Here is a 27,716-nt window from a genome sequence, read left to right as displayed (position 1 = left end):
GCAGCAATGTGACCGACAACTAACTGTAGTCCTAGAATCATACTAGAAGAAAAAGTATAAGTATGATGAAAAAATAAAACAAGTAGTTTGCGATTTTTTATATATAATATAAAAGCCATTAAAAAAAAGCAATCTTCTTATGAAGACTGAGATCAGAAATTAGAAGCTGTTCCCTCCCTGTAGTCAGAAGCAAAACAACCCATCAGGGTGCAAAATCCTTTTCAGAACAAACAAATCAATATTTCACAATATTTTGCCACTCTCACATATTTCATATCTTCTCACACAAGAGAAGATCCAGCTGTGTTTGTGTCTCTGACACAGACAAACACTCTAAAATAATAATCATGAAATCACAATGTTTTCCACTGATGATGCAATTAATTGTGGCACTGCAGTCAAACTCCCCATGTAAGATTTTTTTATCTGAATCCAGTTGTTTTGTTTCATGGATTCACACCTTGTTGACACCAGGATTGTACAGTCGCTGTACAGGCTTGTTGAAAAATTTATGTTTTTAGTTCAGCTGTGATCCTCTCTCCGTCTCTTTCTCTCTACATTCCCCTGCCTCACCAAACAGTAGCACTGCGACTACTATTTTCAATATTAATTCAACTGCCACTGAATTTCTCAATTATTTAATTAATCATTCATCTACATCAATATTGAATAAATGAATTTATCATTCATCAAAATTCTGTCTTGAAAATAGTACAAAACACATACTGTTCATCTCCATTTTGACAAGTGATCTCGACCCTGTGCAACAGCACACCAGGATCCAGAAGGCATTTGCATAATCTCCACGGTGGACTGGAAGAACTGATTAATCAATTATCAAAATAATTTTTGATTAATTTACTGTGGGCTGACTAAATGCCAGAAGAAAATGAGTTTACAAGCCAGAAACAAATTGACACAATCATTTGTTTGGTCTTTATTTCATTGCCATTACTTTCTTATGCGAAATTACGTGAAGGTGAAACTGGGCAACACGCTGCATGCAGATAATGGTGGTAACAGGCGCTGGGTGATGAAATTTCATTGGCTAGAGTAACACAATCGAAAATCAAGCATGTGTCGCTCAAGAATAGCAGGGGCCCACATCACAGCAGGGTGAGGACAAACTCCTGCCAAGTGTGTATTCTGACTACAGCCTGTCTGTGACACGTCTTCAGAAAACATCTTAAAGCAGACATTTTACCTTCAGAAAACTATAAAGACAGCGTTTTGAAGTTTATATTACCACACTCAAACTCTGAGGCCCCACTCAATCTCTTTCTCTCCCTTCTTCAGAGACACCACCAGCACAACCAGATGTGCCTAAATATATTAAGTTAGCAGTTTATTGAGTACATCTGTACAATCTAAGGCAAACCAGCACAGCAGCTTTGAAATAAATCCCGTCCTTGTGAAGCTTGTAATGTTGTGTTTTTGTCAGTGAGGTGTTAATTCAACTCTGGGATTTTTTTGTGGCTGTAGTTACACATAAGCTGCTTTTATATATGACTGGATATTGAAAGGTGCACATGATGTTCTGTCTGCACCCATTTACAGCAGACATTTGAAACATTGGTCTGTCTGGATTACATCATTTATGTTTAACTTGTATACAAGCTGAGAACAAAAAAGTTAACACAAATTCCCTAAAAGTAATACCATCAAACCAGTTCAGAAATTCTTTCTTTGTTTTAATAATGTTACTCCATGCAAAACCAAAACATTACATTCAGTGCATTGGCTGTCCACATCACAACTGTGGAGATGCTCAGAAAGATTCAGTGGCACGCTGTGCCCAGGAAATGAACTGAAAATAGCACCCGGAGAACACGGATTACTGCAGAGCAAGTATTTCAACTATTCTGGCAGTCAAAAAAGAAAACAAGAGATAAAACTAAAGTTTTCCCCTGTGAAAACAAATCAATCATGGTTTTTTTTATTTAATCGTACCTCCAATCTTGGCATTGTAGGCCACACCGACGCCACAGATCCCATTGTTGGCTACTGCTGCGACTTCTCCTGCACATCGTGTTCCATGCCTGGAGAGGAGGAAGGAGGAGAAAGTGAGAGGTATGTTTAAAGGGAAACTACTTATCCTTGTAAGTGTCATCCACCTAATGACACAGCACTTCACAGTATATATACCCACAGGTAGTGTACATATCTAATAACGCTTGCTTGTGAAAGAATGTGCTCCCTTGTGTACCATGGTCGAGCTGCAGACCAAGATAAAACAAACTCATGGAGACAGGTTTTTGGCTTTGATTTTATTAAACAAATCTGAATTCCCATTTGTCCAAAAGAAAACATTCAGTCAATGAGTGGAGGCCATCGCACATTATCTATGGCCTTCCAGCATTAGTAACCTTGAAATGCCTGCAGGGTCTGAAGGGAAATGGGGAAATAAGATGACATACTACCGTCACACAGGGGAAGGAATTGTGAATTAGATTTGCCATTTTCACAATGGGTCCTTCACTAAGCCTAAGCCTCTGTAGTAGGATCTAGCCTCAGGCACTGCAGTGTAGAGATCCAAGAAGCTGCCACAGAGGGACTGATCATCACATTCCAGTCAGGTGCATTCCCCTGCTCTGCCAGATGGATATGCACTCTTAACGCCCTTTTAACTGTGGTGCAACCCCCAATGGATTGAAGTCCTTCCCAGACAGGAATGCTGGAACCAAGGCAACACCGTGTCACACCAGGAAACAACAGAAACAGGACATTTACTACTGAAGGGACTATCTACGCCAGCAGGCTTCCATTAAAGATCTCTGGGTATGAAGCCAAACCAAAAAACACAGGAATCAAAACATCAGCAGTAGATATTCGCCCCTGACAAAATGGACTATATCTGCCGTCAGGATATGATCATTTAATCTGAGGGTAGGCTGCCAAAACTGTCCCCGAACTGAATTTCCTGAAGGGCAATTTAAGCTTTTGTGGAGAGATCAGAGGTCACAGAGGCAGTAACCCATTTTTATCTGAGTCACTAATTCGAATCATCTTTAAGGCTCATGATTTCATGATAGTCACAGGACAGAAGGTCAGCTTATTGTAATTAATCTCTGTAAACACAGTGACAAGCTTAGAGGGTGGAGGTTAATGTCAATACCACAGTTGATAACAACAATGCATCTCTAATGTGTCAGAAGACATCAGATGGAGTCAGATGCTACACGGACCGTTGGATAAAACCATCTTTATAGTCACTAAACACACACACACACACACGCAAACACACACACAAATGTAATCTCAACTATTTTCCATAGACTTTATCTCGACATTCCTGGAAGTGCCTAATGTGTGTTGACTTTGGAGTCGTATGACCTACAGCATCCGTGTTTGTGATGCAGCTGATAATATGAAGCAGCTCAGGTGTCTGCGATGGGATGCCAGGCATGCACAGACCTATACCTCCAGTGTTCAACTGAGCCTTTTTCCTAGACCTTCCTCTGACACATTCATTACAGTCACTTACACGGTAGACTGATTCACAGCATACAAATGCCGTTAGAGAGGTGAAGTTCTCAGTTTCTGAATCTGATTATGCAAGAACTACTTGCATAATCAGGTTTCTAAGAGTGATTTTCCTGGGGGGTGATAAAATGAACACAAGAAGATATCCTTTCACTGCTCCCACTCACTGTTCAGGGTCAACAGGAATGCAAAGAGGAGTGTTTCGGTAGGTCAAACACTTGTGAGATGTTCTTGTGAAAGCAGCCTGCTCCCTGCTATTTATTCAACATGACTTACACGTGTCTCCAACATAAAAGCATTTTTATTCCGCTATTGATCTGCAGGTAGTGAGCAGAACTGCTCTGTGTGAATCCTTTTGGCAATGTTGAGTCCAGCAAATGATCCAAAGTCGAAAGGTACTTTATGGTGACATTAACAATGGTAGTCTATATATCAGGAGCTGATTCAATATCACAAGTTGGTGTCTTCGCATTACCTTTTTAAAACCAGATGATATTTGGTTTATCACAGAAAACCAAGTAAATGGGCATCATTTGTAATCATCTTTGTGTATTTACTGAATTAAATTATTATCAAAACAATTGCAGGTTAATTTTCTATCTATTGACAGTTATATTAATCAACTAATCCTTTCATCACTACGTATGACACCCCAGTTTTGTTCTACCATACCAAAATTGGTAGCCTATTACCAACCCAATAAGTTTTCAAGGATGTCTTCACAACAAACGCTTCCACACAAAAGGTGCAAAATACTGGAATTATTCAAAATTAAAATGGGATGTGAAGCCACATAAAGGCAGTCAAGCAGCAGTACAAAATAACAGCCCGAAACACATGTAGGACAATTAATTTGGTGCCCTATACAAACTAAAATAAAAACTTGAATCAGCTCTGACCTTTAATAAGACGTTATTCATCACAGGAACAATATGTACACACACACACACACACACACACACACACACACACACACCCCTAAGCCATTAAAATGTTCATTAAACTCACTGTAGTATTATAAATGTCGCCCACGGTAAAGATCTTAATAGTTTACGTCCCAAATTCCCAAATGCAGAATTATACCACCCGCTAATTAGAAATCTTGACTGTGAGTTCATCTGTCAACAGGATGATCAGTCACGATGAGATGCCGGAGGGAGCTACCAATCTTTTGACAATGAGGGCTAAGCATGAGTGATTGTCCTCAATTTGTCTGTGCATGCACACATTAGGACTGATCAGACGTCCTGACATGACTGACATCACAGAAAACCAAACCTGGATTGAACCTCCAGGCTCAGAGCTTAAAGAGGAGGCTGAAGAGGTGACAGCACAGCACAGGAGATCATCACATGAAGTGGAAACCACATCCAGACATTGTGTGCAGGAACAAAGAGCTGTCTGTCACTACAAGTACAGCTTTGTTCAATCAGCTGCTAGCAAGTCACACAGACTAATTATCAGTGCTGTAATATCTGCCTGACAGACCGGCTCAGGCTCTCAGAAGTCTTAACTCGACTGCTCCCACTTTTTAAAAACAAGCAACTATTATCCATTGTGATGCTATAAACCTAAACATTTTAATAACTATTCAAAAACGAGCCAAACCATCTCAAGCACGCTATTCTGACAGAGTCAAGTAACAGCAGGTTAAGTTTTAGGATTTATGTTAAAATAAAACAAACCTGTACACATTTTGTATTATCAAGGATGTAGTTTGGCTAGTTTTATGTAAATAATGTTTAAAAATAAGGTTAAATAATGAAGAAGATTTTTTATTTGTTTCAACATAAATATCACTAAAATAATGTTTTTAATTCATTAAACTGTCCTTCTATTTAATAAAACGTAACATACCACACTAATACAATGAATACTGCACTGGTGAAATTTGGATGAGCTTCCAGTGAACCAAAACAAAACTCTGCGTCAATTAACGTCAGTTAATAACAGTCAATTAATGCGCATGTCTCTCACATTAATAGTAAAATGCAAACTATCTATTTAGGGATTAGTTTTCATCTCTGCAAACTTTAACCAGCAGTTTCAGTGTGAACATCTGTTTTTTATTTAAAACACTTTCATGCCTTCACTAATGCTTCTCTGTCTGATTGAAAAAGTCATTCACTTCTTGGAAAAAGAAATGAGAGAACCCTGTAGAAACTTCAAAACACCTTTTGCATTTGATACATTGTGCAATAACCCAGGAATTCTGCGTCATAAGTAATGGTGATAATACGAGATTATGGTGAACAAAGGGCAATTTCAGTAAAGTCTTGTTCCGATTACAGCCAGAACAAACCCCATGGCAGACTCTACGCACAGAGACTCACTCAGGTTACAGCAACTACAGTTGGCTACAGGCCTGAGGCCAAAAACATGATCAGTATTCATACACACAGCTGGCAGAATCATTATCACTGTGCAAAGCCTAAACTGCCTTTCTCTGGAGACTCCCTAAAGAGACATGCTATTGTCATACATATGTATCCAAAATTGTATCTGTGGCACAAAAAGGGGGGAAGTGTTCATCCACATCCGCACTGACCAATTGTGTACTACGCAGCAGCTTCTTGGCTTATTATATAAAGATCTTCCACTGATGCTGCAGGTTTTTTTTGCTGCATAAACATACAGCAATTCCCAAAAAGTGCCACATGTGATGGGTCACACTTCACAAGTTCCTGCAGTTTGTGACACATAAAAACTATATTGTGAAATATGTACTCGTCCAACTTTTTCTTGTTCTACCATCAAAGTTCTAACTTTCTCTCCCATCTTTAGAGTCCAGGACACCTCTTTCATTGACTCGCTTTTCCTCTCCTGCATTATCTTAATTACTTTTTTTAAAAAATCATTGAGTCTCTGGAGGCTGTGGATAGCTCAGTTTGTTGTTCATCAGTCTCTGGGTTGCACTGAACCTTAAAGGTAAATCTGCTCAACTGTTTGGCTCTGCTCATTCTTGAGTCTGTTAATGGTTCTGCCACTCTGCTAATGAGCTGGCCTTGAGGACAAAAGGTCTGGTCATGTTTACAGAGCATAGTAAAGAGAGGGATATGAAGAAAATGTCTGGAGAGATTAATGTAGGGTGGTGACACCGAATCAGCTGGCTCTTAAAGATGGCCCTTCATCCACTGCCATGCGCCAATATTGAATTTACACGGAGTCATTCTGCACTGCCACGTTGTTTTGTGAAGTAAGTTGTTGTTTTTTTCCTGTGCATCCTTGTTGTAAAGAGGAAATCACGCATGTTTACTGCACATGTTGAATAGAGTGATTTTGTTTAAAATACACTGAGAGCTAGCCTTCCTCTACATCAGGAGCCAATAAGTCGAGTGTTTGTAAAAAAAAAAAAAAAACGGAAAATGCACTTTTGGAAACCATCCTGATAGGAGTCAGAGGAAACCCTGGAAAGAGAAACATCTAGATCACATGCCATCTTGGATAAACATGAGGGTGAATGGTCACATTGCTACCGAGCCATCCTTACTGCTTCCCGTATGCTAGGAAAGAAAGACAGCTTTATGGAAGTGAACAGAGTCGGGCTTTCTACAGCGAACAGACACTCACTCTTACACAACCTTACGCATTTTCATGCCCGCCCACAGGTTGTTTACACATGCATCTACACCAACCCACCGTAACACACACACACACACACACACACACACACACACACACACACACACACACACACACACACAGTATGCTCTCTCTCAATTGGTCCTGCCACAAGGAAGACACGGAGAGCTGGGTGGCAAGAGATAAGGGCTGAGGTGAGTTAGGGTTGGAAAGAGGTGCTGCTGAAATGAAGGAAACATCAATAGTAAGTGTCTCAGCTAGGCTTTGGGCCACTATGAGGCACCAGAAGAGCTTAAGCGTGCCTTGGCATAGATTGTGGATCTGTGGTGCTGTACTGGAGGGATGTTCTCCCACATTCCTCCACAAGAAATTCCAGCGTTTCGGGAAAACAGTTTCGGGCACTCGCACAAAACACTCGGGCTGAATTAGAAAGTGATGGAATATCGTTTGAACTGTTTCCATGTTAACCAAAACTTTTACTGATAACGTGTGTGTGTGCGTGTGAGTGTGAGTCTGTCCCAAAGCATCACACTTTAGTTTGGGTTTCAAAACAATTATGCACCTTCAACAAAAAGAGCCTTCAGCTCCACAGAGCCTCTAAGGAGTTGATACAGCATTAGCATAGTTACAATATGTTCAGGCCATTCTGCAGCTCTTTCTGTAGCACTCTGGCCTCCATATTTATGGTGCCAGCACCAGGCACTCCGTCTCAGTTTGATTTCCATCCATCCTTCCAACTATAATCTTCACTGCCTATCACCCGTAATCGCGGTGAGCCTCAAGATAAAAAAAGCCTCTCAGGCCAGTGGGCCACAAACAGCAGATTACAGCAAATCAGAAATTAAAGTCAGAAGGGAGGCAGGCGACGGGAATGAAGGAAGACGAGTATGGGCCCTCCAGAGCCAGAAGATTTGCACTGTTTCATTAATGCTGATGAACTTAAGTTCAGTCAGTTCTCAGCAAGACGTTACTGTGGTGGTAAACAACTCCTAATGCCAACTGCAGAGGCCACTGCAATAAAGCAGTTCTCTTCACACACTACCCTAATCCTAGTGTAGATTTACTCTACTTACCCAGGATATAGAAATGCCCTGGTGATGCCTTTGTGATTTAAGAGGCCAAAACAAATCCACTGAGGTGAGGCCAGGATTCATATTAGGAAGTAATCGCCCATTTGTGGAGTGTAAAAAGCATTAAATGGAGGAAAATTAAAATGTCTTGGACAAAACAAACCCCTTAGGCTATGGCCTTTAATTAGTTTTGTCCCAATAAATGGTGTCCTTTCACTAAACAGTGGATGAGAAACAGCCATGGGCCTATTTACATGTCAGCTGTCAGTTATCACACAGTGCGGGAGACAAATTAATGAACAAGTGCAATTTAATCCTGACATGCCCCCCACACAGCCGGCATTCAGAAAACACAAGTGGGTGGTTTCAGGGCAGGCCAAAAGACAAAGGCGAGAGTGGAAATTAAACTGTGTGTTATCTGTGTGAATTTCTACCTGTTGTCATTAAGCTGTGTGTATCGAGGCTGAGGATCTGGGTCACCATCGTTTACATCGTAGCTGGCATCAGGGTCCTGGGGGAAAAAAACAACAAAAAAAACAGATAAGCTTTTAGAGTCACATGCAGAAGCAGCTTTTCCTAACTTTATTCAAATATTAAACCACCTGCAACATATAAAACCTCAAAATATATGTGCATGGAAATGATTCTTAAAATCCATCAGAATGAGGGAGATACTATCTTTAATTCAAAATCTGCTCTATTTGTTCCGTTCTTATCTTCTCCTGCAGAAACAGCTTCTCAGTGGAAAATGTAGCATCTCAGCTCCTTTGGGAGTTATACTCACATAGTTCTGCATCAGGTCAGGATGGTTCTTCTCTATTCCATCATCCAGGATAGACACCACCACCCCTTTACCTGTGTAGCCCAGCTGCCACGCAGCTTTGGCATTCAAGTCACGGTGGTTGCTGTTGTACTGAGGATGGAGAGAGCAAATAACTTAGAAGGAATCTAATTATCGGTGAGACACCTGAGTGCTGACAAGAATGTGCTTTTAACTAAATCTGGAAAGGCTTTAAAAAAGGCAATCATTTGAAGACATTTAGATGAAGACTGAGCTTTTGACTGGAGCATCTGGGGAAAAAAATGGTGCTGCTTATTGAATTTCAGTCATTCTTCCTTAGTGAATAGCTAAAGGTTCTCAATGAGAGGAAGGAAGTATTGAAAAGTTACAAAGAGTGTCTTGATTCTGAGAGCATCAGTGCCATGCTCGTATTTATTGCATTCATTATTAATACCAAGAAAAGCACCAGTGAACTAGATGAGGGTGACAATTGTGTGTGCTTTTGCTTTCGACATTCAACTTGACCTTTGCTCCAAAGCCATGTATGGGCTTTCATCCAATTCAAAGCTCTTCTTTTAAAAGCACACCGACGTGCGTCGTGCATCTAATGTACCGCCCACCATATTCTCCTCTAAGACTTCTGCACCTGGTAAGCGCAGTCTATCACACACGTCATTGACACTTAAACCCATCAAGAAGAAAATCAATTAAAGCTGAAAGTTGTGATCTACAATGCTGTCTCGGATTGAACGGGGCCTTTTGTGGCTAACACATTGAGTGTGTAATAAATCTGAGTGAGGCATGTTGAGCAAGGTTTTATTTTGCATGCTGTGCATAGAGTAACCCCCCCCTCCACAATCCTAATGTCAGCAGTCCGAGCATGTCAGCTTCACATCAGGTCTCAAAGCACAGACTTATCATTGATTTATCGGTGGGGGAAAAAAGTCTATAGATAAATATCCAAAAATATTAAATATTCATTGTAACAGCAGATTCTGACCATTAGCATCTGTCCACCAAGGACACCCTGCCAACAGACCCACCCACACTCTTTTCTTGCCAGCCAGGTTCAGTTTTTAACGAGGCGCAGACTTATTTACTGCCGGGAGAGAGGCGTCAGATTCCTACAAGCTGAGAACCTTTGCTACATGTATGCACTTGTGAAAATATATTACCACAATTACCTATTATTTAAAATACACAGAATATATTTCCATAACGAGGGAAATGAAATAGTTTTTTTCTGTAGATATTTGGACAGTATATGATGAGTCCACAAACAACAGCTCCACTTTGAAACTTAATCACAAACACAGTCAAGCTAGAGGCAAGTAAAAAAAAAAAAAAATCAATGCCAAATAACTGGAACTCCTAATGAAATAACACCACCTGAGGCTCCAATGCAGAGTTTAGAAGTTCAGGCTAAACCAGGCAAATTAGCATTTTTTAGCATTTTAATGCGTTTTTTCCTCTCCACAGAGTTGTCAACAAACTGTGACCACCTTGCAGATTACACAGAGCTGCTGACCATCAAAATCTTTTTCTAAGCCTAACAGTATGACACCTGGGATGTTGATGTCAGGCAGTTGGTCCAGCATTTAAGCCCAAAGCGGAATATCTCAAGTTATATTGAATTCACTACAATTATATTTGGTGCAGCTATTCCAGGTTCCAGGTCAATGCTAACCTAACGTCATAACATAATAAAAGATTTTTTTGACAATACTGACACAGTGACAATTATATTCTGCTCAAAGCTCAGCTGATCCCAGTTGCAGAAACGATCTGAGAACAGCAGAGGTGTCGGTCCAGTTTTCGTGTCTTTTGGTATTTCATGAGCTTTACAACCTCATGGGCTGCCTACAGATTTCATTTTTATGTTTTCCCACTGGCACAGGTTCAGCACTGCTCTTTGAAAAAAGAAAAAAAAAAAAAGTCCACAGAAAGCATCATATTCATAAATAGCAGCACAGTGACTTCGAACAGTGATGACTGAACTTAGAATTAAACCCACAAATTCTCAAATTAGACTTATTTATCTTGTTATTTAATTTATTCTGTGGTGTTTTTAAATCTGTGAGCTCGTAATTTCGTTTTACAGTACTCTGAAATGACAATACAGAGATCATGAATCTTGAATCTTCAGAAAAAATTTAACAGCTTCCTATGATATCAAAATATCAGTTAGCCGTTTCTTTAAGTGATAGTGTTGGAAAATATGCCAACAAAGATGCCAGAGCTGCAATGATTAGTTGCTTAATTAATTAGCTCACTGAAAGAAAAATAATCTCCAATTGTGGTTCCAAATGTGATGATGTGTTGCCTTCTTTGTCATATTTTAAACAGTGTAATCAATAGTGTGTCAGTAAAATAACTTGTTTAGACCCTATTAGTTAGACTGGAGAAGGGTGCTAGACATATTTTTCTATTATTTATTTATTTTATCATGATTTCAGAGAGCAAATGATTGCAGAAAGTAACTGGCAGGTTAAATCGATAGCGAAGACAATCATTAGTTGCCGCCCTAAAAGATAATAAAATGCTATGAAATTTGGCACAAAACTATATTATTATAAGAATATCGCAGACAGGTTTTACCATCAGCAAAATACTAATAAGTGTTGTGAATGTATGACACAATCTATTGCATGTAGTCAAACTGACACATCCAAGCAGCAGGCTTTTATTTGCCTCATTTGCCTTTCAAGTTGTCACTAAATATTCCACCACATTGGGGAAGTCAGTTTGCCTCTGTTAAAGCACAGGCATTTTGAACAGCTGGTGACGCAAGTACTGTTTTGCATCACCATGAATCTTCACCCGCCTGAAGCATCCTCATAGTAATTGAAGGGAAAGTGGAGCCGAACAGAAAGCCTCAGTGGTTGTTACTGCTGCTTTTAACAGGGCCAACATTCTTCAAGTCAAACGTGAAAATCAATCAGGTGAAGCACTTCAAGGTGAACCACCTCGGTCTCTTTGTTGCTGCACTTTATGGACTCAAGCAAACTAGCACTAAAAAAAATAAAAATGTGTGTGTTTTCAGAATCTAAGGCACTCTGTGTATGTATGAATGATAGTGTTCAAGCTTAATTCTTTAGGTGAAGTCACTCAGACCTGTGCTTCTTGTTCTGCAAACAAGAGACAAGAATATTTCACACAAAGAAAGCATATTGGATTCATACAGGCTTGTCTTTTAACTCGGGGGAAACATCACAGCCCCAGATTTAATTACCTGTATTGACTTTGGGTAGATAAAAAGCCCAACCAGTGTGTAAAGTGATGAATTATATCTCACACACACACACACACACACACACACACACACACACACACTTTGTCCAATGAGGTTTCTGTTCAGCAGTGCTCATGTACTCACCAGGTACCACTGGTCTCTGAACTTGGGATCAAAAGGTTCCACGTAGACATCTCTCTTTTTCCTCCGTTTAGACACCTGCTGCTCTGCCCAGGTCACCTAAACAAGAAGGGCACAAACAAAAAGGACGAGATGATGCTCAGCAAAGATGAATATTTCAGTGTCGCTGTCATTAAAAAAAAAAAAACAGACAAAATAATTATGTGCTGGACAAGAGGGTCAGCACATCAAATGAATTGGGAGATCCAAATTCTCAGTGGGATGACAGCAGACAGTGTGAGAGTGAGATCAGAGGAACAGGGGTATCGTGTTGGACTCCTCACTAATGAGACTCGCTGATGAACTCCAGAGGTGTCCGGGACTAATTAAAATGTCTGGATTGGTGTGAAACTGGATGCACCAGGATCTATTATGTTTGTGTGCACAACTAAAAACACACAGACACACACGCGTGTACAAATTCACTACGTGAGTCGAAAAACGCACCAGTAACCCGGTCTGCAGCAGTCTTTCGTAATGCGCGAGCTTACGCAGAAAGTGTTGACAGAGGCAGAATGCACACAGCGAAAGTAAGCCAGCATCTTTCTCTCTCTGCAGAACTCTGCTCGCTGCACAGCATAACGCCCATGTAGATGAGTGCAGGGAAAAAAAAACATGTCAGAGAAGGAAGACAGACAACTGCCTGCCGCAAGGACAGAGCACCTGATGTGAAGGACAACCAAATCACACCGCACCTTTCTCTCTTTCTCACTCTCCGCCTCTGCAGATCGCTAGAGACACAAGAGTAAAAGAGGAAAGAAGGAATGAAGGTCACATTAGCTGTTACACTGAAGCAATGCCAATTCAATATTACTATGGTAGAACGCCACAATGGAATCATTTTCTTCAAGGAGCAGAGAGGTTTGTGTGGGGGGTTCCTGTTCATGTCGCTTCCTTTTCTGGTGAGAATTCGATTCTTACTGGGAAGATGAGCTCAGCACTGTGAGGTCCCAATGTGGCAGTTTACATACAAAAACAGTTTTTCACACTACACGTGCACTTTAGAATTATGGGCCTTGACACAAAGTCAAAGAGCAGGTGAATGTGTTGGCAAATGTTTTCAATTAAAATTTGCAAAGACATCTAACATTCAACTAACCGCAAATATGCACATGCATTCTGTGCTCGAGTGAGAGGAAATAACAAGTGAGCTTTCAGGTGGGAGCAAAGTAGCCAACCATTTTCTTGCCACTGGGAATTTGATGTCTCCTTACCGCATATCTTCAGAATATAAATTAAGAATATGTCTTGGAAAAAAAAAAAAAGGTGGAAACTGGCAGTGTAAACTTTTCTTTGTGCTGTCGTAGTCAGCCTGTGGACTTTTGTAGGAAGGAATCTTATCTTCCACATTCAAAAAATAAATGCCTCTGCAATTTTAATCTGGCACATTCTCTTTCAGACAATGAGAAGATAAATCAAGGAAGTATACCATGTTGCAGAAAAATATGAAGCTAATAAGGAACTGTTATGACGTTTTGTACCTGTACTGTATATATGTGTCATTCCTATTAAATAAAGTACATTAAAATCATATCAGAACTAAAGTGAATGCCATCATATCCCATCTTTACTTACAAAATGCATATGCATCTTAACTATATATCACAATTTAGGAAGGAGAGATTCCAAACATATTCCTACGTGATATTATTACTATATCATCGAATTAGTTTGAGACCGGTTTAGAGACAGAAAGGTTGTTGTTGATTTTCTTCTCTTAGGCTTTAATATTGGTTTTCTGTTGCATTTTAATGACAGTAGTACTATCGAATAAAAAGGATCACTATAGTCTTTGTGACAGACTCAGTTGTATGCAGGAACCAAGTTCGACTTCATTATATGAATCCATGTGATTTTCAGTCAGATAGAAACGAGATATCTCTTGCGTCATACAGCGGTGTATGTGATTTCCCCTCCACTTCCATTTCCTCAACTGCACAACAAAATCCTGTATGAAACTTGCCTTGTTTTCACACTTACATACATATGTGTGAAACAAACGTATTTATGTATGCGTGAAAATGTACACTGTTGTGGAAAATGTACTTGCTGACTCTGTTCTAACACGACAGGATTCTTAAGAAAAAAGATGAAATGTTTGCGCAACATTTGGTCTCTGGGGTAACACGGGAAGTTATGTATAATGTAAAAGGGAATGGACTGTTTACTCCACCGCATTGCATCAAATCTCTCTCATTATCACTTTGAGAGCATGGTGGAACTTTTAATTCCCTGGGTTTTGTTTTGCACGCTACACACCAAACTATCATATGCAAGAACTTTGTATGCTTGTGTATTCTCTTCCTGACAGCGTGGCAGCATTTATGCACACTTGAGCTGTGTGGGAAAAGTGGCAGAAATGCTACTAGGTCTAACTCGACAGTTGCATATTTTGTAAGAGTCGTTGTTCCAGTCTGTGTCCATTTACTGAAATGTCCGCAGTCACAAAGGTGTCACTGTACATATTTTTATTTGACGATAACATGACTGCTCAATAACAGCTCACACACATGCACATTAGTTTGAAGACGTTTAGAACAAGCAAAGACATGATTTTGTTTTAGTTCCACTTATAAGGAAACGATGGCTCAGAGATAAACTGTTGAAATGTCCCAAGTCACTTATTAGTTCAATTCAACAACAGTTTTTTGTGCTGAAGTCTTGGTTTGGTTACGTTCACGCATTGTCACATATACTGCAACAGTTAGAATATTATGAATACTAAACTATAAACTATCTATACATGTAGGTAGACTATCCAGGTAAAGGATTACCAAAAGCTGTTTATTGTTTGAGTTAAAAGGACAGCAGCTTTACATTACTTATTAATCAATTTTAATATACTATACCAATGATTATTCTGTACAATTAATAATGTTTATTTGAATTTTAAACTGAGCTTGAGTCTCTTCATTCTCCTTATGCAAAGTAAACAGGAACAACAAACAATAGAGGTCACACTTTTCAGTGCCAAACTGATAACTCATAATGAACAGATTGTCTACTTTTGGCAGGAGTGAGGCAACAAACATTTCCATTTTCTGTTTTGCAATTTTCATGCAAAGAGTCTTTTGAAAATGTTAATAGAAAAATGTCTATCTAATGTGTCTGGACCAATCCAGTGAGGAACTAATGCTCACAAGTAGGCTGCTTGGTTCATGTTTAGGTTGAGAGTCATCTGTCCAACAAACAGATTCCCCACCAGCCTCATTTTGCCCACCCACTTATTTGTCCTTTTTCATTATAGCATCCTCCCTCTGAGGCCAAATGGAAATCTCAAATAAAGTATTATCACACAGAGGAAACAAAATACCAATTATAATGTAGATCAGCAGCAAGGTCATTTATATTTATGCAAAAGCTTTATGTTGCCCCTATGCTTGCCATAGTAATAAGACTGTCCAAACGAAGCTTTTATTCAGCGTTTCTCTTTGCGTTGCTATCTGTCCTATCCCTTCTCTACTTTTCAACTAACCACACAGTGAAGAAAAACCAAGTGCTCACAACAACAACAACAAAGTAACAACAGAATAAAACAGAAGACAGTAGAAGGCGTGGAAGTAGCAGATAGACCCAATGCTTTAAATCTTGAATAGACCCTATTAACAGGGCTCTGTTAGCCAGTCTATGAGATCTGGCAGAGGTCCAACTGCTTTTGTCAGTAATTAGACACTCTTCAAAGAGAGTTTACTGAGCCTTTTGTTCAGGCTTCATCTGGAGCAGTTAAAAAGTCTCAAACTTCCCCCTATTAGGAATATTTCCCCCCTTTCATAATACTGTGCAGCTGACGCAAATGTGAATCAATTTTGCAAAGATCTGCTGCTTTATAAAAGCTTTGATCGGACTATTAATTGCAGCACAGTTGCAGAACTGTATCGCTGTTTAGATACGAGAGTCTATGCATAAAAACCAAGGGAATCTGCTAAAGGTTACAAAACTATTGCAGCATTTGCAAAGCTTGACCTTTGATTAAATAATCAAATAAATCAAAAATCTTGTAAGTTCCTGTAGGTACTGACAAGCTGACCTGACCCCTCCTGAACAGTTTCCACTTTCTCTGAGGTGCTGTGGGAAAAAAGGAATTCAACAACAGGAAATGGAGCCGTAGTGTTAAAGGAAATCCCAAAGAGGGAGGTACTCCTTTTCTAACATGTACGCAAACAAACCCATCAGAAGCTGCTCTATTCCCAATGTGCACCTGTACTGTGGAGCTGCACATGAAGGCAAGGCCAGTGATACCTTAAGGCAGGTTTAAATAAAGGCAGCCGATTAGTTTTGATGTATATAATGCTGCTGCAGTTGCATTTTAAATCACTATATGTTTCCCTTGAAATTTTCTATTTACTGAAATGACTGCATACAATTTAGAACTGAATATGCTCATGTAATTTCCAGCGAAAGCAGAGGAATCAGTTTTATGAGGAAGCAGAGGAAGCCTTTTCTTGCAAAGTGCTGGTAGTCTGCATCATTAGAAGAAGAAATTATAAAACATGACTGCAGCTGAGTCATCCTCTAGTCCTTTGTTTCCACCCAGATCTGAGTTCAGAGTAGAGGAGCCTGGGAAATGTGCTGGATCAGTATTGGGAGTCAATTGATCACCATTAGCTATAAATAAGCCTGAGCCATTTCAGATTCATTGTTCATTGGAACCCATGGTGCTCTGGGTATGCCAGCTGTCAAAAGCACCCAACTACACTATGTTAAAACACTTGACTTGTCAGCCAGTGAACCTCAGAGGGGCACAAACAAATATAAAGCAGCCAGAATTTCCAATTAATAATCTTCACATTGACAGCAAGTGTCAGCGAATGATGCAAGAAAGGTTGCTCCAGCATTTTCCTCTTTTTTTTTGTTTTTTTAAAGTGACTGTTTTGTCTTTGTTTCTGTGACATCTAACAGGTACACAGCTGCTCTGAAGCACTGCTGTCAAAGGTGCATGTTTTATTTTACTGCGGATGAGGAGAGGCTGTCTGAATTCAGTCCAAACCTTCCCGTCATAACAACAACCCTTCTAATACTCCCAATAACAATAAGGGACATTACCTAAAATATTATAGGAAACCATAAAAGTTACATAGTAATATCAGGGTTTATGCAGGAATCCTGAGGTTAAATTTATTACCACTTAATACCTTTAAATACCTAGCAAAAACAGGATCAATAAATGGGAGGGCACGCACACTGTTACTGTCAATCCATTAGTTATTTACATTTAGTCGTTTAGCTGCCGCTTCTATCCAAAGCGACTTTCAGAGATGCGATGGCTGCAGTGGAAGTTTTACTGGTGGTGGGACTCGATTGGAGCGGTGTACTGAGCATACTAGCAGCACAAAAATTTGATATTAATGGCTGCTCTCCCATCAAGTTGTCAGTCAACTGAACATTGTAGGTAGATCCATCTAGATAATTTGAGTTACGCTACTTCTGCTAAAAAGGCATGAAGGCCAAAAAAATTATCTTTAAAAAAAAAAAAAAAGTTGAGTAAAATTACTGTGATGTAATTTTGAAACCGAGTCTCAAAATTACATCACATCTCTGTGACGAGTCCATGCTAGTCAAGCAGCTAAACTTTAGCGCCGATGCTCCGGTGTGGGTCATGCACACACTGTAAACAATACCAGTGTGTGACAACAAAAACATCACCCCGCTCCTCGGATATACATTGATCTCATAACTGGCCTCTGAACTCTAATTGACAGAAATAGCGACGGAGAAGTCGCTACGACAGTCTACGTAGTTAATTCTGGCAAACTTTTAACATACAGACTTACAACAAATCACGTGCTATTCTTTAAAAGAAATAATACCCTGCAATCAGACATTTAATACTTTTTAAGGGCCTTAATTTTCACTAAGTTGATTTACTACCTTTTAAGACCCCGCGGATACCCTGGATATAGAACAATGTCAGTTAAAATGTATTTGGTGTTCACAAAACACACTTTGACTGACATGATTAATGTTTTTATAGTTCTTTAGAGCTGCAGTGATTTGTCGAGTAATAAACAGCTGTTAATCATAAGGTAGAGAAGGGCGCCCACTAAATACAGGGTTGGCAGTTCGATCTCTAGTTCCTCAAAGTGTCTTTGGGCATTGAAGCCCAAATTGTTCCAGATGGCGACAACCTTGCATGGTAACCATTTAAGTCATTTGAAGTTATCTTCAAAGATTTAAGCTTTCATATTGTCATCTTATGTAACAATAAAGAAATATTTTTGAAGGGTTTCGACTGCATTTACATCACTTTCAACTCTGGGATATTCTGACAGGTGTAGTTTTACTTACAAACGTCACCTCCCCTCGACTTTGAAATAAGTTTGCCAAGCACTGTAGATGTGTTTGCTTCAGGTGTATTTACTTTACTGTGAGATATTTAGCAATTTCAGTGGTTAAGAAGACTCAAAAACAAAGACATCAGAGCTTTCAAACTACCCTATTTGTTATATTGTTCCTTTCAGTCAGTCAATTTTTATGAGTGTATTTTTAAAAGGTTGAAGGTATTTTTCATAGAAGGTTCTTCAAAAAGTAGTCATCCATCATCTTTCTCAGCCATACACTTTATTTTATTCCCACAGCTATAAATGTTAATTTCACACTCTCTCCCTTTGTCCTTCCCAATGGGCTAGGACACAGAGTCATTTTCAAACTAACCTCAAACTCTCCAACTGCGGGAAAATACAGATGTGAAGTTTTAATTTCTGTGAGTGAAGTAGGAGGAACTATTTTCATCCACAGAGGAGGGTCCGTATCAAAAAACATTTTAAATGCATTATGCATTTTAAATATCTTTTTTATTTTGTATGTAATTTATCAGTGTCTTTGTTGTTCTGCTTTATGGGCTACATGATGTATTTAAGTTGATTGCAGCTGTGTGTAGCACTATTTCCCAAGCCAAGTTTTCCCTCTGGGGTAATAAAGTATAACTTATCTTAAATTGTTTATACTAAATGACCAAACTGAAAGGCATATTTCTGATTAAACTTATAATTTATTTGCACTTGTAAGATACCACAGCAGCTGTTATCTCTTTCCATCTCTTTGCATTATGATGTTGTGCAGATAAAAGCCTCTTGCAACATCTAAGTGTGGGGTTTGTTATGAGCACTTGTAGCACCATTGTTGGTTTCATCCATAGACTCTGTCCGTACGGTTTGGCATGATTCTTGTGTAGGTGGATAAAGATGTTAGTGGTGTTTTTTGGGTCTGAGTACAGTTTTCTGTCCTGAGTGTGTGTGGTTTTTTTCCACAGCAAAACTATGTCTAATGTGACAGAAGTAGCTCCTCTTTTAGGTACGAGCTGGTTGTTTTGTCTCAACTTCCTCCTCTGTTTGGAAATATCCTGTCCTGTGTCACATTCACTCTCCTCCGTATTTGTTTGTGTATGCAAATTTCCTGCCTGTATGCTGCATCCGTAAAAGAGGGAGTCACAGTAGTACATTTAAGGTTTTTTCAAAAGGGATCTGACATGGACTCTACAAGTCTGTGTAAAACCTGATGATCCATGTTATCCCTGCATAAAAATCCTGTATCATTCAGGCTCTATTGACATTGACTTAAAAAAACAAAAAAAAACAATAGTGTTTATTGACTCAACCGCAGAATAAACAGAAGGACTCCAAATAGCTGTTTCAGTAAAGAGATCTGACCATGTTATCCATAGCTACAATAATGACAACACCACAACCACCACTCAGATAACACTACAAGTATAGAGACACATCTCATCACACACACACTCCAAAACATCAATAAACTGCATCAACATCAGAAAACTGCAGCCTCTGAAATAAACTTCTTACCTTCGGATCTTTTAGTAGACGGACTTGTGTCCCCCTGTGATCTGACAGAGATCTTTTCACCACTGTACGATGCCTGAAGTGATAATAGTCACCGAATACCTGAAAAGACAGATAGATAGAGATATGATCAGTTATCACAAGGTCATTTATGTTATCTGGATGTAAAAAAAAGCTTCAAGGAAGTATTAAATCACCCTAGTATCATGTAACTGTGGTACATGATACGAACACACCACTTGTCTTGTTAGCTGCATTCAGTACTCATAATGCAATTAAAATGGAGACCCATCAGATCCAGACTACCTGACATGGTCTGAAAGAAACATGAATGTGAACATCTGACCTTCACACTTCCTGGATCGAAACATGTAATAAATAAAAGAATCTATAAATAAACCATTTGTAAATTTATTTCATTGACCCCAAACCCATGTTTCCATCTTCATTCCCAATAACCTCCCTCCAATTCCTGATGCCAACATATTCCCCTGTGAGAAAACCCAAACCTGACCCATTATTCTCAGTGCTCAGTCCAGTTATTAACACGGTGTAATCAAGCTCATTAATCGTGAGTGGTGATATACAAACAAGCAGATCAATAGCTACCCAACTAATTGATTGACGGAGAACAAGAGAACAATTTCGTCAGTAACAGTTGATGGTTATAGTCTCTAATGGGATCAGCTTGCTTTTCTACTAATTTCTATCAATGCAATTTAAATTCTTTGGGTAATTTTAGATTCATTCTTTAATTGGAAATGTTGCATTCCTAATCTACACTAAGACAGCGCAGAATACCTGCAGCTGTCAGCCAGGAAAACATATGTCCACAGAAACATTTTACATTCAGCGTTAAATACTGTGTTTACCAGCAAACCAATCAGACGTCTATAAAGGTACTCAGGTGGCGTTAACAGCTCCATATGCTCTGAAATTTTAATTAATGATTTCACTAAAGAGACAATGGGGAAATGCAATTAGACTGAGTTATAAAAAAAAAATTACCATTGCGTACTGATTTTAGATGTGTTGAGTTACATAATTATGGACTGCATAAACATATATGAAGATGTGGTGTACGTAAAGAAAAAGGAGAGGACGATACAAACATTTTTGTCACCAGAATGGGATGCTTTTCGTCCCAGCAAAGGTCGATGTAGAGCTAAGCTACTGCAGCGTGTACTGCGACTTTCCTTCACTCTAAAAGGAGTCACGGTTCAGTCCACCAACCTCCTTTGCTCCCATTTAATCATAGTAAACAGGCCGATTCCAGCCGGGCTGACACAAAGAGCCCCTGCACACAAAGCCGGTGGACAATAGGGAGGCAATAACCAAGAGGGAAGACACACTTTACAGTGATATTCAGCACAGAGGTGGAACCACCACCACAGCTCTGTGTGTGTGTGTGTGTGAGTGTGTGTGTGTAACCATTAAAGAATAACACCAAAGAAAAAAGTCAGGATATAAAAGGGGATACAACGCTTACATCCAAAAGGCATTAGCTGAGTCCGTTCTCTGAGGAGGAGCAGGGAGTGGGTCCATTGTGTTATCCGAGGAAAAAGCCCGGGAGGTGGGACACTGATTAAAGACATGGGTGGAGAGTAGCAGGATCCATTAAGCTACTCTAAATAACGCTAACCGATGAAAAGATATACTCGAAAACAATGTATTTGCAGTTTGTTCATCCGTGCAGTGAATGTTTTTGAAGATAACTTCTCATAGTTTAAAGCAAAAAAGAAGCTATCTGTGATGCATCTGGCATTTCTGGGCCCATTTTGTTGATACAAGGTATTTTGACATTCTATTAGGCATGATATCTGACAGCATAATGTCAGTTAATAAAAAGGAGTTGAACATCAGGTTTTGACGTCAAAAAATATGAATAAAGCAGAAACAACTTTTCTAAACTCCTCAAATTACAGTACATTATCCAATTCATTGAAGATGACACAGACCTCAATGTGTCCACCGGTATTAGACTGAACAGATTGTAATGCAGCCCCTTGCAGGGTTTCCCTTCAACAGAAAAAAAATGCTTTCTATTTTCCATCTCAGATAATTGCAATCTACACTCTTAAGGAGAGCTGATAAGCTCACAAACATCTGGAGGTTGTCAAAAGTAATGCTGGGTAATGTAGGAAATCTCTGTCTGATGGGTAAATGTGTGCTGTACATCACATATTGATGATGAACACAATTCTTTGAGAAAATACATTTTAGAAATAGATAAAACCTTTTGTATGGATACTTGCAACAACTACCACAACAAGAACGAGTCAAGAGGAAAATTTATTCCAAGACAGACCCTCCTACAAACGTCTATCCAGAGGTCCAGGTCACCTCACATAAAAACAGTTCAACTGTTTCCAACATATGCGCATACGCACACATTCTCACTTCACTCAGTCCATTCCACTCCTGCTAAATGTCCACCCTGCAGCTCAATCATCATTTGCAATCAGCAACAACACTTCAAATGTTTTCAACCATTTAATCTCAGGACCACATTGTTTCTGTGGAGCTAACTGCTTTCCACTGGGGGAAAAAAGGGGGCCCATTTACGACAAAGACATTTAGAGGGAAAAATGATGTGGAAAACGCACGGATCACAAGTTGTGAGTGACCATTACTGATGCGATAAGCTGAGCACTGATAGAGCACAACAGGCTTAAGTGGCGCTCTCCGAGTGGCCTATTCCTGAAGTGAGGCATTAATCCATCAAACTCATTAAAATGCACTGTGACAGACAGTGGAAAATTACTGTCTGCTGGTTTGTTTGCATGTTTTTGCTCCCTCCCCGCCTGCCAAATTTACCTTGTGGGAAAGCACTTATCAAAAAGGTCTGGTGTCTCATCTCCTGTGACTGTTGACACAATTATGTTTTACAAAGAGCCAAACAATGTCTGGAGACAAATTGGGAAGGAGGTTTGAGAGCTGCAATAAAATGATACGAAACCGTTTTCCATATGGAGCAATGAATGTCAAGAACAAAGACTGTGGATTTTGGATTCTGCTTGAGGGAGATCATTATTGTAGTTAAACCAAAGATGCATCAATCATGGCACATTTCCTTTCCTTTAACATTCAACTGTGTTTGATTTAGGTGTATCGGGATGTACAGCATTACCATATTTTGTTGGCGCACCAGGGAGTTCAGATAAATTGGGAAAATGAGACTTAGGCAAACTCCTAAAATAGTTCAGCAACTTGTTTATATAATGAGGCCGGAGTCTAATTACTCAGTGCGGTGAATGGGGTAGAGCGGGGGGCACAGAGCACCACAGTGGCAGCTGGACATAACCAACAATTTCTTTAAAAGCAGGGCAGTGCAGACCGATCTGCCCCCACACACCTGAAAATGGGTTTGCACAGCTGGTCTGCTTTTCTGCCAAACTACATTTAGTCATTACATGTTCTCTCCTCATTGTTTTCTCCACCCTTTCATTATTCATCCTACAGCAGCCATTCCATCTCTCTTTTCTCATTAACCTTTAGTTTTATTTGGCAGTGATGTTATGTATGTACTTGATAGGAACCATGAGCTAAATAAGCAGTTTTAGTAGCCTTTACACTGCACAGTTGTACACAGATGTAGATGAAATGGTCATTTGTAAAGCAGAAAATGCGTCTAAGTGCACCTAAATAATCCAGGAATAAACTATTAAGTTTATAGAGCCTTACAAGGAAAACTCAAGCTTCCTTATTTATCAACACACTGTGCATTCTCAACAAGCTGCCGGCCACATTCCTCTACTGTGTTTATACAGTAAATACAGATTATGATTCTTGGCACAGTCGTTTACCTCGATTGTTCTGAAGAAGTTAGATTAGTCAATTTTATGGTGTTGACAAAAACAAGTGGATTAAATAAGACAGTGAAATATGGAGTATTTGAGTTGGGAGGACAGTTTGGAAATACCCCCATGACTTCAATATCTACAACGGAGGGGAGGCAGAAAGTTGACATTGTGATTAGAGTGACCATCGTTCAGCCAGAGGGCCTCACTTCAAGCCCCTCGGACATAAACAACACAAAACAAAGCGTGAATGGTTTTGTAGCTGAGTGAGGGTGATTGTTCACAAAAGCCAGAATTTTCTTTTCCGGGGATCGTTAAGCATCATGTGATTATCATGCCTCCATCGCCGCACAATATAATAAGCTGTTGTGCAAAAACATAGGATGCATTTAAAAGATTTAGAACGTCTATTTTATAATAATCCTTCAATTTGTGCCTTTGGCTGACAATATTACCTCCTTCGGTCTTAAATCCTACTCTTGTTGATGTGCACAGCAAATAAATTCTTCTGCTTACCAGAAGATTACCTTGTCCTATTTGCTCTGCTGTTTGCAGATGATTAGCTTTCAGCTTCTGCGCCCTTGCTATCAGCCACCCGGTACAAATTTCTGCATCAGCGTGGCTCCCTAGTGAAATAACCTTCCACCTCAGGTCAACACTATAGAGAGGAAAGCCTGAAGACCTCTCTCTTCAGGCAGAACCCTTCAGTTCCACTTATCAGTCTACACCTGACCTTGGTCTCGTCTTGCATCAAGAAAAAAGAAAAATCAAGAAAATGAAGCCTTTACCTTTTCATGACCAAGGACTCAGTAATATTTTTTAAGCTCAAAAGTCATCTCTTTGTTGACTTTCCACTATACAAACTTAACAATCCCTAAGTCAAGCTATTGTCGCTGGTTGTGCTTGTGTTTCCACTGTTCTCCACCAGCCTGGCGGATGAGTTGTGTGGTGATTTGACCAGATGATGGAGTATGTGTTATAAGGTGAGGTGAGGATTACAGCACTCCTAAACAGTTGTTGGCAGACCTTTAATGTTGACAAAGTGCCCTTGAGCAAGGCACCATACCCCCCATGCCCACCGCCCCAGTGAATCTGTCAATTTGAGTGTGTGACCCTGTGCATGTGCGTGTTCCAACAGGTGCCAGCCTGGATGGGTTAAATGCGGAGAAGTAATTTCACGTTCAATGTGATTAAAGTTAAAAGTAAAATGAAATGATACTGTGTGTGGTGCAACACTGGCAAATCCCAAGACAATCTATTAACGTGTAGGTCCAGAGTACAGAACAAAGACAAATACGCTGATGTAGTCAAATAAAACACTACTTGCTGCTTATCTTTATGGCAAACATCTGAGAACACAATATAACAGTAAAAAAACTGCAAAGAGGAGAGGTAACCATTATTTGTTTGCATATTTCTAATTACTAATAATAATAAAAACACAAATATCAGCCAATCGTATGCTTCATCTTCCTTGGGTCTGCATTAGTACGACTCTTCCACTGCAGCATACCTCGATTTTATGGAGTGGATGATTGTGTATAAAAAAAAAAAAAAAAAAGTTTACAGTGTCATGGCAGAACTGCTGCAGGGCTGTTAGCTCACGGGTCGATGAGAGCTGTCCTCAGATGACTAACTCTACACAGCAAAGTCTTCATGGTACTGCAAGGGTAAAGTCATATAAGAACAAGACTGCACACATACGCAGTGCAGGATTTGAAACACCACAGCCCCAGTGTTGCAAATTTTGTACCAGCTATCATCATGAATTACAGAAAAGTCAATACATCTGAGGAGTACAGTCGCAATCCGCTATATAGTTTTCCCACCGACTACATGGCCAGCGACTTGATTAGACAAGTTGTGGATATTTAGTCAGGGTTATGGATGTCTTCCCTTTAGCGATACTATCAAATGTTTTATTTTCTGTATCTGTCTTTGAAAAAATGTATTGAGGTGGTAAAAAGGAAAGAATAGCCATGACCCACTGGCCTACGATTGAACACGTTCACTACCCCACCAGTGCAGAGCTGGCTTACTGTGTGAGATGAACTTTAGCCTCAGGGTGGGGTCAGACGGCATCTCAGTGAAAAGAGTTTCTGACTGAGTCGCTCTGACCTCAGTATGAGAAGTGTTTTTGAGAATAACCTCTCAGAGCAGAGACGTGCTCCTTTAGACAAGAGGCAACTGAGATCAGCGGGGAACTCTTCAATATGTCGATATAAAATCGTTTTACTTGGTTCAATCTCTTGCTGCCTTTCAGAGATAAGAATTTGGTACGTTAAAGCTCAAGTCACGTCACTCTGCTTTGTTTCATCAAAACACAAGACATACCTAAAAGGGTCTTGGTCTCATAGTCGTGATCGTGGTATTATTCACTTCTTGGAGGATTTAAATCATAAAATAACTTCTACGTGTCTTCAGAGAGTGCTGTTAGAAAGAAAGAAAGCCATCAATTACTTGCTCCATTCTATGAATTGACACCATCTGCAAGGAAGAATCAATTCCTCCGCTATCATATGCAATTTGGTGGAGGTCCAAAGGACGGCTGACTTTGTAAAAGGGAAGTTGGGTTTTAACTGTAACTGATGTGGCTTTCAAAGAATTGGTCTGCAGATCTTGAAATTCATCATCTGACAAAGAAGAAACTTGGGGTGCAGGCTTTTCACTAACGATCTTCACTAGTAACAGAAAAAGTCTCGTTTTCTCTCATCCAGGCAGAAATACAGTACATCTGTTGATGCTACAGCTCGCCTTATTACTTAATTTAATTCAGATGGCAGTGGAGGTGCTGCAACGTCGATCATCACTCCCCAAATAATATTTTATTTTCATTAATATTTAAAACTCTGCCCAATTCATTTTTATGTAATCACAACCCAGGCCGCTGCAGTGCCTCTGAACAATGTAAAAAAACGGCACTAATCCAACATAATGTCCTTCAGAGGCCAAGTCTTCGGGCGTAACCTGTTCAGAGAGCGACAGCAAATCTAATTCATGTGGTCTTCAAAAAGGGGGCTAATGCATTAAACCTTTCAACCTTAAATGATGGAGAAAAACTGCTGCTCAAGCTCGACAAATGACTCTTTTATTAATATACAAATGAAAAACGTGTGTGTGTGTGTGTAACAGCCTGCTTATAAAATAAAAAAAGATTCAGGGGTTGATTTAACCATATGCATGTGGGGAGAAAACAGAACAATAAGGGCCTGCACAAAACAGAAGGATGTATGCTCTTCATATCTTTATACATCAGCTTTACAAATTTTATGAAATCTATTTTTTTCTAATTGAGCAGATAAATAATCTCAATTTATAGTGTAGATACAAATCTGTTTACTCTGCAGTATCAACACTTAGACACATCTCACCTTTCAAAGAGCCCGAATTAACCCTACTGATGCAATGACACACTTGCTGTGCCCTACTCCCGTGCCTTTACGCCGTGTCTATTGAGATTTTCAGTTTTTCAATAGGAGAAATTGAATTCCTAACTAAAGGATTTTCAAAAACAATGCATCATTAACAAGTCCACTGAGTGATCAGTGTCAGAACATCCAACGTGATGAATCTCTGATCACGGAGATTGATTAGAGAATCTGTTGAGGCAGAAATTAACTTTTCGTGATCAGTATGACGGAAATCAAGCTCGCCCTTATTAGAGTCACATTAACAGTTCAGAGATAATCTTTCCAAACACGTCGTCAACGCTCATGCAGATGCCTTGATGAGCTCATCCTCATTAGTGGAGGAATTCAACTGTATCCATCGCTAGTTACCCAGTTAGAGTGT

General features: G+C 39.6%; 1 protein-coding gene across 4 annotated transcripts in view; it reads right to left on the bottom strand.

Annotated features, from left to right (window-relative positions):
• furina (furin (paired basic amino acid cleaving enzyme) a) overlaps window positions 1–27,716 on the bottom strand; it is a 75,717-nt gene that overhangs the window by 19,664 nt on the left and 28,337 nt on the right. For all 4 annotated transcript variants that reach the window (XM_010741385.3, XM_010741369.3, XM_010741394.3 and 1 more), the window contains exons 3-7: window positions 20,128–20,226; window positions 12,293–12,388; window positions 8,920–9,048; window positions 8,570–8,646; window positions 1,951–2,039 (exon numbers count right to left, since the gene is read on the bottom strand). In XM_010741385.3, coding sequence (XP_010739687.1) covers window positions 1,951–2,039; window positions 8,570–8,646; window positions 8,920–9,048; window positions 12,293–12,388; window positions 20,128–20,226 — 490 coding nt within the window. The remainder of the gene's footprint in view (window positions 1–1,950; window positions 2,040–8,569; window positions 8,647–8,919; window positions 9,049–12,292; window positions 12,389–20,127; window positions 20,227–27,716) is intronic.

Source organism: Larimichthys crocea, chromosome VIII (assembly GCF_000972845.2).
Source record: "Larimichthys crocea isolate SSNF chromosome VIII, L_crocea_2.0, whole genome shotgun sequence".
Lineage (NCBI taxonomy): Eukaryota > Metazoa > Chordata > Actinopteri > Sciaenidae > Larimichthys > Larimichthys crocea.
Note: the sequence above shows the minus strand (reverse complement) of the source record. Positions and strands in the feature narration are given on the sequence as shown.